Raw genomic sequence first — 14392 nt, 5'->3', positions numbered from 1 at the left:
AACTCTTTCGAGTACATTCACAGTTCTTGGTTTCCGGGAGTGGGACATGAACCCACAACCTTCTGACTCAAAGGCGAGGGTGCTATGAACTGAGCCACAGCTGACACACTAGCACTGCTCACAATAATCTAATAATTGATCTTGCCATTCATCTCTCAGTTTAAATTGGAAAACAGTTTCACCTTTTGTTGTGAAATAACTTCAGCTACAAGCACCCACTACTGGTGCAAAATGGGTCACAGACTAATTAACAGTCCAATCAAACCTGCTTCATTGCAGCATTCTTTCGTTCACTTTAAGAAAACCGAATTTATTTATTTCACCACTCTCATAAGCCCCCGGGAAGAACTGTGGCTTCAATAAATCAGTTCTCCGCTTACACCAAGGCACGGTAATGCAAACTGATAAATTTTGCTCTTTCTTACCTGAATGAAATTGGTTATCTGCAAATGCCAGACCCTAATATATCATCAACTTCCTCGCAACATCTCCAAGGGGCTTAACCACCTTCTCTATGGCCTCTCCCGTTATGCCAAGTTCTTAAGCTGGTCCATCTCTGCGTTCTACCCACTACACCCCTCCTCCTCCTCTGCTCAGCAAAGAGTTAAGGAGCTAAGCAATTCCCAGCCGAAAATGTGTCTGAAAGCTCAAGAAATCTCACAACCTTCGCAAAAATACAAACACCAAGAGCAGAGTGGTAGATCGCATTTTTTAAAGGGGAAATGGAAGAACTGAGATTGCCTCTCACATAGAACAAGAATTGCTTTTTGAAAAGATAAGCTTTCAAGAAAGTTATATTTCGCGATTTTTCTCAGCTCACTGACCTGTGGGGACCTACCCAAAAAGACTTCAATCACTGCTGGTCTGGGTCCCCACAAAACCCCTTGCCAGTGAATCCCAACTTGCCTTCAGAGAGTGGGATGAAGTTCAATTACAGCAACATTGAACTGCTACACATTTGATTTTCTTTTTTTAAAAAAAAAGTACATATGCGTAAGCACACATAAAACTACAGTGTTAAAATTCTAGTATCTGTTTCCTTCAGAAGCTTTTGTTTTTGTTTTCTAAATGTTCACACCTTAAAAAGCATTTGGTGTTGCCAGTTCAAAATCTAACCTCTTTGTGGATAACTTTTAACTATGACTGTATTCTAAAATCCATTGAATGAACTGGGCCAGTATTTGGACACTTTCAAGATCAGATAGATAGTCTGGCTGTTGTGTGTATCTCTTGTACAAAACCCTCTCCAACACTCAAGATGCAAAGCAAGTCCCTGGAACATTTCAGGTGTGTTACTGCAGCTGACCAGTGTTCATAGAGACAGAGATGAATACTAAAAACGTGAAACCGGGTCACTGCTATCAAGGGGCCTGAACGTGTTTCAAAGCAGCTAACTGGTGAAGGGAACGCCTTCCAGCTGGGGATTGTAAAATGTGGGGCCTATGTAGAGACTGAAACACCGTACAGAATGGAAATGTAGAACTGCCTCAAGGGTTGGAAGCTATTCATATATCTACCCTCTAACAGCCTCGAGTCTTAAAGGAGAGGAAAATTAGAACTAATTACAGCTTCTGAGCTTAAGAGCGAATGCAAAACCCATACTGCAACATTCAGGCAATTTTTTTTTAAATTGGGGAAGAAAAGGGCAGAAAACTGTTGAAAAGTAATGGGGGGGGGAGAGGTGGGAAAAAGGAAATTTCTGATCAAGACAGGTGAATGATGTCATTATTAGAGCCATAATTTTCTCCGGTTGCTATTTCTAGAGAAATCAGATGCCTGTCTTTTTAGAATCACCTGTGATTTCACTAGAAATAAAGCAGGAAATTCTCCCCCAACAGGTGACAGAATAAAGTCATAAGGAGCACAGGATCATCCCATAAGCTTTACTAATATTCATCAGGTAGTGCAGTGCCACAATCTACGATAACAGCTTCCCATCGTGCTGTTCATTCTAGTTCCTGTGCCAAACTGTTACACATTCACTTAATTCAGTCAAACTCCATGTTCAACCAACAGACAAACCTGTAACCATAAGCAGGAAGGAAATATCCACAACAAAAACCAAATTAAATCAAAACATTAAAAAATTAAGCTGCCGTTTTAATTTTTACTAATTGAAAAAACACACAATGTTGAAAATAAAGTTTAGGAGCAAATAGAAACATTTGTCTCATGACAGAACCTATGTACTAAAGCTTATGTTGCATCTTTGAACGCCTTCATTAACAGTTTTCCTCTCAGTGGGCTTAGTGCCATGAAGTTTGAGTTCCTGTTCTCTCTGGACCGGTCAGCTGGAGAGAATGAAGAGGTGTCCCTGTGGTTACAAATTCTCGGGTGGAAAGGTCTAACATGAACACAGGAATTCCAACGCGAATCACCTCAGCAACCTGAAACATGTCTTTCCTTAGGTTAGAAGAATAAATCCGCATTTGTTTTGTCTAAAAGATTTCAAAACAAGCTTGTGTGGTAAGTTTGGAAAAGGAAACCTATTTTCAAACGTAGCTAGAACCGTTACATAATTATTTCCGAATTCTTACACTCAAGATGTGCATTCAACTCCTTATGGAATAGACCCACCAGCCTGTTTCTTACTTGCCCCCATCTGCGCACTCTCCTCAGGCTTCACTTTGCCCCCAATCTTTGTGTCTTCCGTAATCTCCAAACCAGCCTCTGCCTGCCTGATCCTAGGCCTATCCCAGTAACACTGTCATCTTTAGAAAGGGCAAGACAGAAAAATTGAACATACGAGTCAGGAACTGTGAATAATCAAACTGCGTGAATAATCATGGCTGTTGAGTTATAGTTTTCACAGAAAATTGGAAGTGTTATAGAATTTGACCAGTAAAAAAACACCAGTGTAACATGGAATAAATATGACCTATTATTCAGCCACAACATCAACTCAATACAGTAACATACCACGTATGGTGTAACATCTCGATTGTAAAGCATCCTTGTCTTTAGACAGAAAGCAAAGTCACAGGAGATCCGCTTAGTTTAAAACAGTACATATGCCAAGCATTTTTCTGTGTCACACTTTGTCCCTCACAGGTGAGCATTTCTTCAATGTTTTGGCTCAAATTTCAAATTAATAAACCAGCAAAAAAAACCACAGCTGAACAAGTAATGAAACCACCAATCAGCACGCGACAAGCAGCAATCAAACAGACCACAAATCAAAATGGACAACTGACAACAACGAGCAATAACACTGAACCAATCAAGTTATTCCAAATGAAAATCCCTTTAGCCTGCCTTCCTGCTTTATCATGTGATATAAACACTTCCAACAGAAGTAAACTTTTATTACATAAGACTGATAGAAATGCTTATCCAATATAATTTGGTTCTCTATTTAGACGCTAGCACGAATATGGGAAGTCAGAAAATTGAGTTAATTGACGTTCTCAAGACCAGTAGTCAAATCAGCACTTTATAATTCTGGCTGTGGCTGTGGGTAGAATTACAGTCTGCCAAGACTTGCCAAAAATGAATACTTCTGTGCAAATAAAGGTGTTCCGTTCTTTGTATAAAATATTTGAAACAAATGAAAATATTAATTTAAAACTCTGTGAAAACACAGGTTAAATATTTTCAGCAGCATGTTGTGTTTGTGACAAGTTAAACTTTAAACAATGGCAAATTTCAAAATGGAATCTTCGCACAGAAGCTGTAAGATTGCTTGTCTTCTTATACTTACAACCAAAGAAGACAAAGATTTATTATTACAATTTTTAGATTTATTTATCTAACTGGGCAAGAAAAAGTGCCATTTATGTTCCAGCAGTCATTCAAAAAATGTATTTTAATATCTCTGGGGATATCTCTTACAAACTTCACACATTATATCATTCAAGATGTGCATTCCCACCTACAGTTCCTTGCAACATTGTAATCTCCGACTTACCATTAAGCAATGGAAGGTGATTTGCCTATATAGGTCATTCAATGATGCAACTCTCATGCTTCACATATTGCAATTTCACATGCAGATTTCTGCGGTATATATTTTTTAAAAATTCCCACTTCCTGGCAGACATCACATTTCGACTTGAATTGTACCGGGTGGTGTCAACAAATGCCGCCTTTAAAAAAAAAAAGAGTATTGCACAAAGTCAGTCACTTCTAAGATAAAAGCTAAATACTGCGGATGCTGGAAATCTGAAACAAAACCAGAAAATGCTGGGAAAACTCAGCAGGTCTGGCAGCATCTGTGGAGAGAGAAACAGAGTTAACGTTTCGAGTCCGTATGATCCTTCTTTGCTCTGAGGAAGAATTTTCTGCCTGTCGTGGTGGGGGGGGGGGGGAGGGGGGGTTGTGCGGGTGCGTCTGCGGGCGGGTTCCCGATCGTCGCCATTTTACGTAGGTGGGCCAATTAAGGCCTGCCCAGTGTGACGTCTGCCCTGAAGTGCTGTGTGCTCCCTGTGCGGGCGAGGCGGGGAGGGGGATTCCCTGAGCAGGTATGTATGCTCTTTTGCGCATGGGCAAAGAGCCCACAGATCTCCCTAGGACAAAGTGCTGCCTCAGGGAGATCGCTTCAACTTTAAAAACCGCGCTGAACGGAGAAGAAAAAAATTGACATCTCCCCTCATGTGACACTGTCACATGAGCTGGGACATGTCAATTACTTGAGTGTTAAAACTTAATAAACATTTTCAAAACCCTCATGAAACCCCATCCCTCCTGTGGATGAGGTTTCATGTTTTTTCGGAACCCCGCCCGAGCTCCCGACCTTCCCGCCAACCGTAAGCCCTGACAATGACCTCAATTAGGTAATTAGCAGGCCTTTGACAGTTTGGCGGGGGCGCTACCGAATTCGACTGCGCACCCGCCGAACCGAAAATCTAAATGACGCGGGGTGACGTCGGGACGCACACCCGATGTCACCCTGAGCCATTTTACGCGTCGGTGTGCGGGTCCCACCTCCCGCACAGGAAATTCGGCCCTCTGATTCGTTTCAGCCACTTCTAATGTACACTGACTCCCCACCAACAGAAAATAACCCATTTTATTTCTGGAGTTATACTTGAAAAAAGTAAGCAAAGCCAAAACTTGACCCCTGTTGACTAGAAGTTCTTCCTAAAAAGAGCTAACTTCTAATTGTCACAGAGTGAAACACTGTGCTTCACATGGGGTAGAATTTCCCCCCTGTCGGGGAGAGAGCGGGGGTGGGATTCCCTGAATCGGGGTCTGTGCTCTTTCACGCATGCACGCAAAAGAGCTCAGAAACCTTCCGGAGGCACAGAGCTGCCTCAGGGAAAATAAGTTCCAAAAAGTTTAATGAACAAAACAAAAATTTAAGACATGTCCCCTCATGTGACAGTGTCACATGACCTGGGGCACGTCAATGAACTTGAATGAAAAAATGTGTTTTATTTATAAACCCTTTATGAAACCTCATCCCGCCCGTGGATGAGGTTCCATGAAAAATGTGAAGGCCGCCTGGGCTCTTCGCCTGCCCCCCCCGCCAACCTTAAGATTGGACGGGCAGCTTTCTCAACAGGCTTAATTACTTCATTAACAGCCTTAATTGGCCTTTGACAGTTCAGCCAGCTGCGTGCCCGCCGAACTGAAAATCTAAACGATGCGCGGTGACGTTGGGACGCACGCCCGACTTTCTACACCTCGGCGAGCGGACCCCGTCACCCCACGCTCGCCAAGCCGAAGGTTCAGCTCATGGTATCATTCACCTATCCTAATAAAACCCTCTGACCTCCCAGGAGCAGATCTGCAAGAGTATTAAAACATTTGGACTTTAATGAAGTTTCAACAAAATTTGGGGTCCTAAACACCTGTCTATTCAAAAACCTACTGAACAGGTTATCAACTCTAGCCCAACTCCAAACGTCTAATTTATTTGAAACAAGCTAATTGAGTCAGATGCCAACTGGTGTTAGATGCAACTTTTAAAGGAATAGATAGATTAGCACGGAGGCAAGAGTTATCTGTACAAATGGTCACTTGAGTCAACAGAGCAAAGTATCGCTGATGGGGAAGTCCAGAGTCAATTAAAAATTTCAGCTCTGAAGAAGTCATACGGACTCGAAATATTAACCGTGTTTCTCTCTCGCTCCACACATGCTGCCAGGTCTGCTGAGCTTTTCCAGCATTTTCTGTTTTTATTTCAGATTTCCAGCTTCCACAGTATTTTGCTTTTATAAAAAATTCAGGTCATTAGGTAAGGATATTACATGGAAGCAATGCGGTTAAAATGGAGTTAAGACACAGATCATGATCTAATTGAATAGCAGAATAGGCTTAAGGGGCTGAATGGCCTACTCCAGTTCCTGTCTTCTTTCCCATGTTCCTACTGGCAGATGTGGTTGGAATCGAAGATCTTTACAGGCAAAACACATATGTCGTGGTTCAGGACAGTCCAATCCATTGTAGGCAACGTGATGGTTAATGTTAAGGCTGCATTGGTGTATAAATATATTTAGATATAATCAAAATAAATCCTTATATGCTCTATTTGTGCATACTGAATTGGCCAAGACACTTAGTTAATAGCACGATCGTCAACACCCCTTTGCCCTTGTGTCTATGACGTCTCTGGCAATCTCCTCTTTGCCTCCACCTATCGCTGGCCCTCTATCCAGCTCTACCTGTCCCACCCCCCTCAACCAGCTTATATTCCACCTCATTTCTATATTTCTTAGTTCTGATGAAGAGTCATACGGACTCAAAACGTTAACTGTGTTCCTCTCCGCAGATGCTGTCAGACCTGCTGAGTTTTTCCAGCTATTTTTGTTTTTGTTGGCCAAGACACTTGGTTGTCAAGGCAACTAGCGATGGACAATAAATGCAGCTTTGCTAGTGTCGCTCACATCCAGAGGTCATAAAGCATACGTTTTATGTCTTACCTGGGGGAGGTGCAGAAAGGGGCATCCATGCTCAATACACCTACATTCTTCCAGTTCAAAACAAAGACACAAGTACCATTGTCATCATCGGAAGTAAGCAATAGTCAGCAACTTTTAAGATTTGTTTTTCTTAAATGCATCATATTCTGGCAGTCTTCATATTTCACAATCATTTAAAAAAAAATCCTCCACCAAATTCTGTACAGGTTACTCACACGTCTGATTATTAGCCCATGACTTGGTCCGAACTTCAACAAGGGACAGCAACACTTGCACTACTCTACACCCATTGTATTGGTCAGTAAATGCAAATCACATACATCTCAAAGCATTGCAACCCCAATTTTTGTATGCAAGCCCACATTGGTAAAAGCATCGTAAAGCACCTTTTTAATGTGATTTATTAATGTCACACAACATTGGTGTGCAAATGTATTTACCTGTACCGAAAGCAACTATCCCTATGATTGTGCACAACTTGGGACTCCATGTGTTCAGAAATAGCCAGGCAAGCCACTCAGTTTTCAGGGAATCTAGGGGACAAAGAGGCAGCCTAGCCAGTGTCACCGGAGTGAACACGTATAGGAAATGGTTGCCACTCCACACCAAAGTAACTTCACTGGAGTCTGCTTAGTTGTAAACGCTACATGAGTTTTCCTTACAGATTACAGCCTTTAGAAGGATTGCCTCCCATATTATAGTTAGTATCATTCTAATATTCAAATAAAGCTAAGTAAAACAATAGCTTATATTTTATTAGCCTCATCACTGCAGTTTAGGACTATACAACTGAAACTATGTTTGTTATCCACCTTGTAGGGAGGTCTCAATATCAGAAGCATTGCCTGGTATTCAGCCATAGTTTGATTGCATGTGTAAACTTGATCAGCATCAAGTCCGATCTCATTCTGGAAGCCACAGTTTATCACAAAAAATAATGCTTCAATTTGCTGAGTTTAAAATTTCAATATTCATGACTCTTTCTTTCACCCAAGAGCCAAATGCTGCCTCTCACTTACGGTGTGGATTGACATTCCCAGATCTTACAGGTGAGGACTGTCTGCCATGAAGCACCAATGACAGTGGAAGCTGAACACAATAATTTGGGCATGTCATGATGAGATTTGCATAAGGGCTACATAACAATTCTGGATTCAAGTCTACTAAATCTCTCATTGTTTCATTTTAAGCATGATACCTTCAGTTTTGACTCCTTAATCACCCAATGAGGGATAGTCATGAATTTACAGAACACAATTTAGCCAGATTCAAAATATTGTATGTTTGTATTTGGAAACCCTTACATTTTAACCAAATACAGGGTAGTCATTTGGAGAACGCAATTCTTTTGCTTGATACTACAGGTGTGTAGTACTAATGTTAAGTTCATAAGGTTAACAGTAAATCCTCAATATCAAACAGCACCATCTAAATGAACAGCTCCCTCCACATGTCAGGGTATTAAAATTACACTAATACCCTCTCCATCCTTTGAAAACATTATGGAATATGTATTCTAACTTGAACTACTGTCCTTTAAGAAAATATTAACGAACAACAGAATGTAGTAGGCACAAGAAAAGGAAACTACCAGTTCAATTTCGATTATAGTGATTCAACCACATAAACACATACAAACCTTCCTCTTTGCTTTTTCCCCCTTCTGAATTAAAAAAGTTTCATAATTTAGGCCCATTAAACTTTACATATGCATTAAGAAAGTGTGTGTGTGTGTTATATATAAAAGGTGAATTGTTTGAAATAAATTGCACTTAATAGTAAAAAGGTAGAGAAGAAAAATTAATTACACCAATTTGGCTGAGGAAATATGTGTCTGCAAAACTGCAATGGCTGAAATGGTGAAACAGTTAACTGGGCAGCGGTGTTTAAACCGAAACGGTGATTCCTCCAGGACAGTCATGGCTGCCCCTTTGGTAGGCCAGTAGAGCAAAGGGAAGAAACAGAAAAACACAACCATCTAGGAACCAAAAAAAGCTGATTTGGATGAGGAAAGCACAGTTAAAGAAACCAGTTTTTTCCCCAAAAATAAACCCTTTTGATTCGTATCGTTTTGTATTTGAGACATTTAAAGGCCAATAAGGAAACCAACAGTCTGGCTATTGCATATTACAGTTTTGCACGCAGTACTTTCAATAGCCAAATGTTAGTCCAACTTGTGAGAACCAAAATGGGAAATAAATGCTTACTGGTAAGGAATGTGGTAGTCCACAAGCTGGAACTGGAGTCCCTGCATCCTACAAGGCTTGAACCAAAAGTCGACAGTTTGCAGCACTTGTTATCCATCTTATCAGAAAGTCCCGATGCTATTAGTGATGCAAGTTCATTTACTGAAGAGCAGCTCCTTGTTTTTCCAATTCCAGATTTTGCATTGAATTTAAACTGGCTATGGATGTCTCCTACAGAAAGTTATTTCAAGCAATATTTCAGACCAAACTAATCAGCTAGTGTATTCTAACTTTATCAGCCAACATTGAACATTAGGTATAACTAATGTTGTTAGGTGTAGATTTAAGCTACACAGGGTGCAACACTATTCAGTAGGCAACTTAGTCCGCTGTTTACAAATTGGGAACTTGAAACTTTAGATAATTTACATCAATATTGTTTAAACAAACCCCACAACCCAAACAACTCTCAAATAGTCCAACTGAAGTTGCCTATAGCAATTGAACGGGGAGTTACAGCAGGTCCTTCATGATTGAAAAGGCAGAGCTGGTGACAGAGATGGCCACAAACCACTTTTCTGGAGGCCTGATGCTTGGCAGAATCTATAGCACGTCAATCAGAATCTATAGCATGTCAATCAGACCGTTGTTGGGCACTATGCGTTGTTTCAGATTTTTAAATGCTATTCCATGTGTAAACTCAATCTGTAGGCATGCATGTAATTAATGTAGTAAAAGAATAAATGGGGTTAAGCTGCAGTGCCCCACAGTTGATAACTCAACAGTTAACACAACAAAGTAAGAGGTTAACAAGAAACAACAGCCCATTAAAAGGGTCCTTCCCAACGTCAGTAGTCAAATTTGTGTACTCGTATGTTGAACTAACAATTTAATCCTGGGCTGTAACCAAACCAAGTTCAAGGTCAAAGGTCAATAAAGCTTTCTGAAATTCACCCTTTGCTTGTTCAGTCAATGTTATTTTTCAGCTAGCCATCAATGTGTTCTATCAAGAGGCCACTGCAACTCTAATCAATCCAAGTCTTTTGTGGAAGAAAACAGACAAACATAAAGTAACCCTGTGCCATAATTTATTCATTTTAAATGTGGCATTTGTTGAAATATACACTCCATTTTTAAAGCAGGATTTCACCCAGGAAGCAGTTAAATGCAAGAAAAAGCAAGTTTACTGCATCCAGACAGCTATCAGTCAACTGGCCAGAAGCAGCCAACTATTGTAACTTTAGGACTATTGGCATGGCATAATTAACTCTTTTCAAAGGAACTGAATTACTTGATCATTATCCCCAAATTGTCTGCGTCTCCCCCAACCCAGAGATAAAACATGTCAGATAACAACTCAAAATTACACTTCCAACATTTATTTTTTTCCATATTGGAAGGTTGTGGAGCATTGACAAAGCACGAAATACAAAGTCACGAAACGAGGCTTCATGTAAAATGTCAAAACTTCCTCCAAGAGTCACTGCGGATATAAGAAAAATGGCTTACTGAAGGAATCGGCCCAGAATAGAGTAATCTGCAAGTGACTGACAAACAAATTTTGTGAAAACATTACAGTTACCAGAAACTGCTTCCCCCGACCCCATACAAATTTGGCACTATCAGCATAATTATTTGTTTATGACGCACGCAAACAGAAAAACTGTGTGAAAACGCAAACGTAATTTGTAAAAATGGCGTATTTTCTGGGGAAGGAAGCGAATGGAGTTTAAGCACGGTGAAACCATGGATACATTTTTTTTTGGAAGTATAATTGAAGGGTAAAACAGATTATTGAAACGGCAACACCAACAAACAGCATAGCAGCGATTTCTGGTATCCTGTTGGGTTTAAGGCAGACACTGAAAACAAGTTTTACAACTGAAATAAGAAGAATAAACACTGCCAAATACAGCACAGGACAATCAACAGCTGTAAAGAGAAAAGATATCTTGAACCGATAACTGGATGCAACCACAAACCTTGACCAGTTTCTCTTTCAGTTGCTGTCTGACCTGTTGGGTACTTGCAGCGCTGTGAAAATTTCCAGCCGTTGTATTTTTTTCCTTTTTAATCTATAATTGTGTAGTGGTTTTGGTAGCACAGTGGTTATGTTACTGATTGGCAAGCCAAAGGCCCGGACTAATGAATACAAATGAGTGTTCAAATGGCAGCTGGGCAATTTTAATTCAGTTAATTAAAAAAGCTTGGAACGATGGGAAAAAAAAAATGCTATGTCAGTAACGGCGACCATGTAACTACCGAATTGTTGTCAAAATTCCTTTTGAGGAAGAAAACCTGTTGCCCTCAGCCAGTCTCCACAACCACAGCAACGTGGTTAACTCTTAGGTTGTCCTTGGAAATGGCCTGGCGAGCTACTCAGTCTAGGGGACGGAAATAAATGCTGCCTTTGCCAGGGACACACAGGGAAGGAACAGGTGATTTCCCTGCACTAGGAGAGAGATGGCTGAGGGAATGTGATATGTTAAGCTACATATTAACATAACGAAGTCCAAAAATCTAACTGAAAATTAGTTTACATCCAATTGTTAAGCTAGTCCACTTAATTTCACAGGCAGTTACTTCTGGGAGAAAAAAAAATTCCAAAGATTTTCGACCCTGCAAGATTTCCAAAATGTAATTTAACTCCTACTCGTAATCCTATTGTAGCCAGTCTAATCAGACAGGCATTTAAATCAAATTGTGGCTTAAAACCATCAGCATAAGAGGGTGATCCATTTCTGGCACAAAAGGACTAAGCCGTGACTGTACTGAAGGAGACGGAGAATTCTTAATAGAGGGAGTTATCATTTCAGAAGCGGTTTAAGATATTGTTTTAGAAAATCTGTAAATCATCCCACGCCTTGGGAGATCGTTCATCTTAGTTCACTCAATCCACTATAACATGAACATCACAAAATCCTATAGTGCAAACTCCTGGGTTAGCTCATTGTTGCACTCATGAGACATGTAAAAGCAAATTATTTTCATTCTATTTTGTTACCAATAACTGACTAAAGGTGGCTATTTTCAGGACAGAAATCATCAATTATTAAGATGAACATGATTCATTAACACAAATCATTATCTCGGTTAATTTTGTAATATCCAATTCACTGCATACATTCCTGCAGTCCGTACTGGATATAGACATTTAAGAGGTAAAAACCCCAGTATTCAGCACAAGTATACACTTAAAAAAATAAACTAACCCAAGGAGCAGATGCAGGCACCATGTCCTCAACTACCTAACCATGGCATTTAATACAATCTTACAATTCATTGTACACTAGTTTTTAACTGAAGTAAAAATGGGGAAAAAAAATACTACAATCCCTTCACATCCCCAGTATCCTCCAAAATAAGTATACCACACACAGCTATCCCATCTTTACAATCAAATTTGTATCACAATTTGCAAATATTATTGCACATTAACTATGAGAAAACAAATATACAAATGCATTAAACATCTCTCTAACATACAAAGTACATGTATAACAATATTTCCTTCTACACAATAATTTTAGCTGTGAATTTGGTTAACTCCCGGTGGTGGACCAGAGACATTTAACAACAGAAATAAATTAAAACTGTTACATTCCATATTGTACTGAATGGTAAGGAAGTGGGTAGTCTGATGGCCTCGAAATGGTACATTGATTGTGTGAGGTAGTTCATCAATTATCCAAAAACCTCTTTTGATACATTAGTTCTGTCACTTGTGAAGTGTGTAATGTTCACTTGGAATATAACCCTTTCTTGTCGAGGTTGACATTTTGACAAATTGCATTTGGAAAGGCCAGCTACAAATTAAACCATCATTATTGCAGGGCGCTATATACTCTGACTTCCTAGTATAATAGAAAGGAATTAACCAAATCACTTGTAATTAGAAAGAACAGCTTATCGGGGGCGGGGGTGGGGGGCAAGGTGATTTTATTAGAACAGGTTTAAAGCTGGCACTGGCTTTAGAAACAAAGTTTGTTTTGTGCAGTCTTCACTAGTGATGCCCAATAGTTCTGACATCACTCTTTCACTTCCCATTTTTTTCTAATCTCCATTAGCTTAAACAACTGGAGATAATCCTTTCCCATTGGTTTGAATGCTCCTAACTTTGCACCCATTAACCTTGCCCAAAATGACTGCGTCAAAATTTAAAACACGTTCAGCCTTGGATGTGTAATGTAAACAGATAGGCCACAAAGTCAACCAAAATTTATTACGGACACCAAGTTCTAGGTTTTCGAAACATAATGACTTGTTGTCCTAGTCCACAACTAGCAGTAAGCCAGAGCCATCTGGAGTAGAAAAGATCCTAGAGTGTTTGAATGGTATCAACCACTTCATGCAAGAGAGAGAGAGAGAGAGTGTGAAAAGTAGCCCAACTAAGCTGTCTCTCCACAAGACTGGAGCTTCTTTGTATTTTGTGATCCATTTTTCCACCCAAAACAGACCCAAATGTAATGGTGTTAAATGTCAGTCCATTTACATGTGTACAAGTCATGCTTTAGGGTCACTTGTCCCACACTAAAGGTCGCTGTATTTAAGTTGCTGTGTATGTAAATCCAACATAATTCAAAGTCATATTCTATGGCAAACTGATTCCAATAAAATTAAAACACAGTTGGAGCTTTTTAAAAGCTGGTCTACCCTCTCTATCATTTAGCGCAAACAATAAGAACCCAGAGAGAGGGAGGCTAGTCATCTGCAACATCCCAGAGGTCCTGCCGAAGTCTCTAGACTGCTGTCGGTGTCCGAGGCCAGTGTTGGATCTGTTGACATGGAGGACACATCATTGACAGATGAAGAAGAAGATGGGTGATGAGAACCATTGATCATTGCTGCACCTGTGCTATGAGAAATAAGGAAATAAGTCAGTAATATAGTATGCAGATCGTTTTTCAACAGCATTACAACAGATTAAACCAGCCACGTCAATGTAAAACAAACAACTCTAAAGCAGAGAGCGCACTAAAATGTTGAAACCCGACAAACTCCAACTTCATTCACATTTGTACCGAAGTGCAAAACCTGGAGAAATGAATTCAGGGTGACTTCTAAAGCGGACTTATATTCTGTCACTATGGCTGGAGCAACACCATGTATACAGTTTAAGCAACAGTCTATTACAGGGTTCTTTATACAAGCTTCAGTTTTATTGATTGGTAATTAAAAGTAAACTAAATTTAAAGGAGTGGGTTAAATTAAGGATTTGGTTTAAAATGATATCCATGGTAATTCAACTCGGATATTAATAACAGTTGACAGCAGGAAGCCAGGTCAAACCCCCACATTTCATCAGTTCCAACCAGGTGACACTCAGTAAGGGTGACACAGAAG

General features: G+C 40.0%; 1 protein-coding gene across 4 annotated transcripts in view; it reads right to left on the bottom strand.

Annotated features, from left to right (window-relative positions):
* Positions 1-10120: 10120 nt before the first annotated feature.
* The window catches only part of mapk8a (mitogen-activated protein kinase 8a), a 485513-nt gene continuing 481241 nt past the window's right edge, over positions 10121-14392 (bottom strand). For 3 of the 4 annotated variants that reach the window (XM_078530730.1, XM_078530727.1, XM_078530728.1), the window contains one exon: positions 10121-13899. In XM_078530730.1, the coding sequence (XP_078386856.1) occupies positions 13754-13899 (146 nt within the window). In that variant the 3' untranslated portion in view covers positions 10121-13753. Of the gene's footprint in view, positions 13905-14392 lie in introns of all 4 variants that reach the window. The other variant, XM_078530729.1, reaches the window with a different exon arrangement.

The sequence above is a fragment of the Cetorhinus maximus genome, chromosome 27 (genome assembly GCF_964194155.1).
Source record: "Cetorhinus maximus chromosome 27, sCetMax3.hap1.1, whole genome shotgun sequence".
In the NCBI taxonomy this organism is placed as follows: domain Eukaryota; kingdom Metazoa; phylum Chordata; class Chondrichthyes; order Lamniformes; family Cetorhinidae; genus Cetorhinus; species Cetorhinus maximus.
This window is presented reverse-complemented; position numbering and strand designations above follow the sequence as displayed.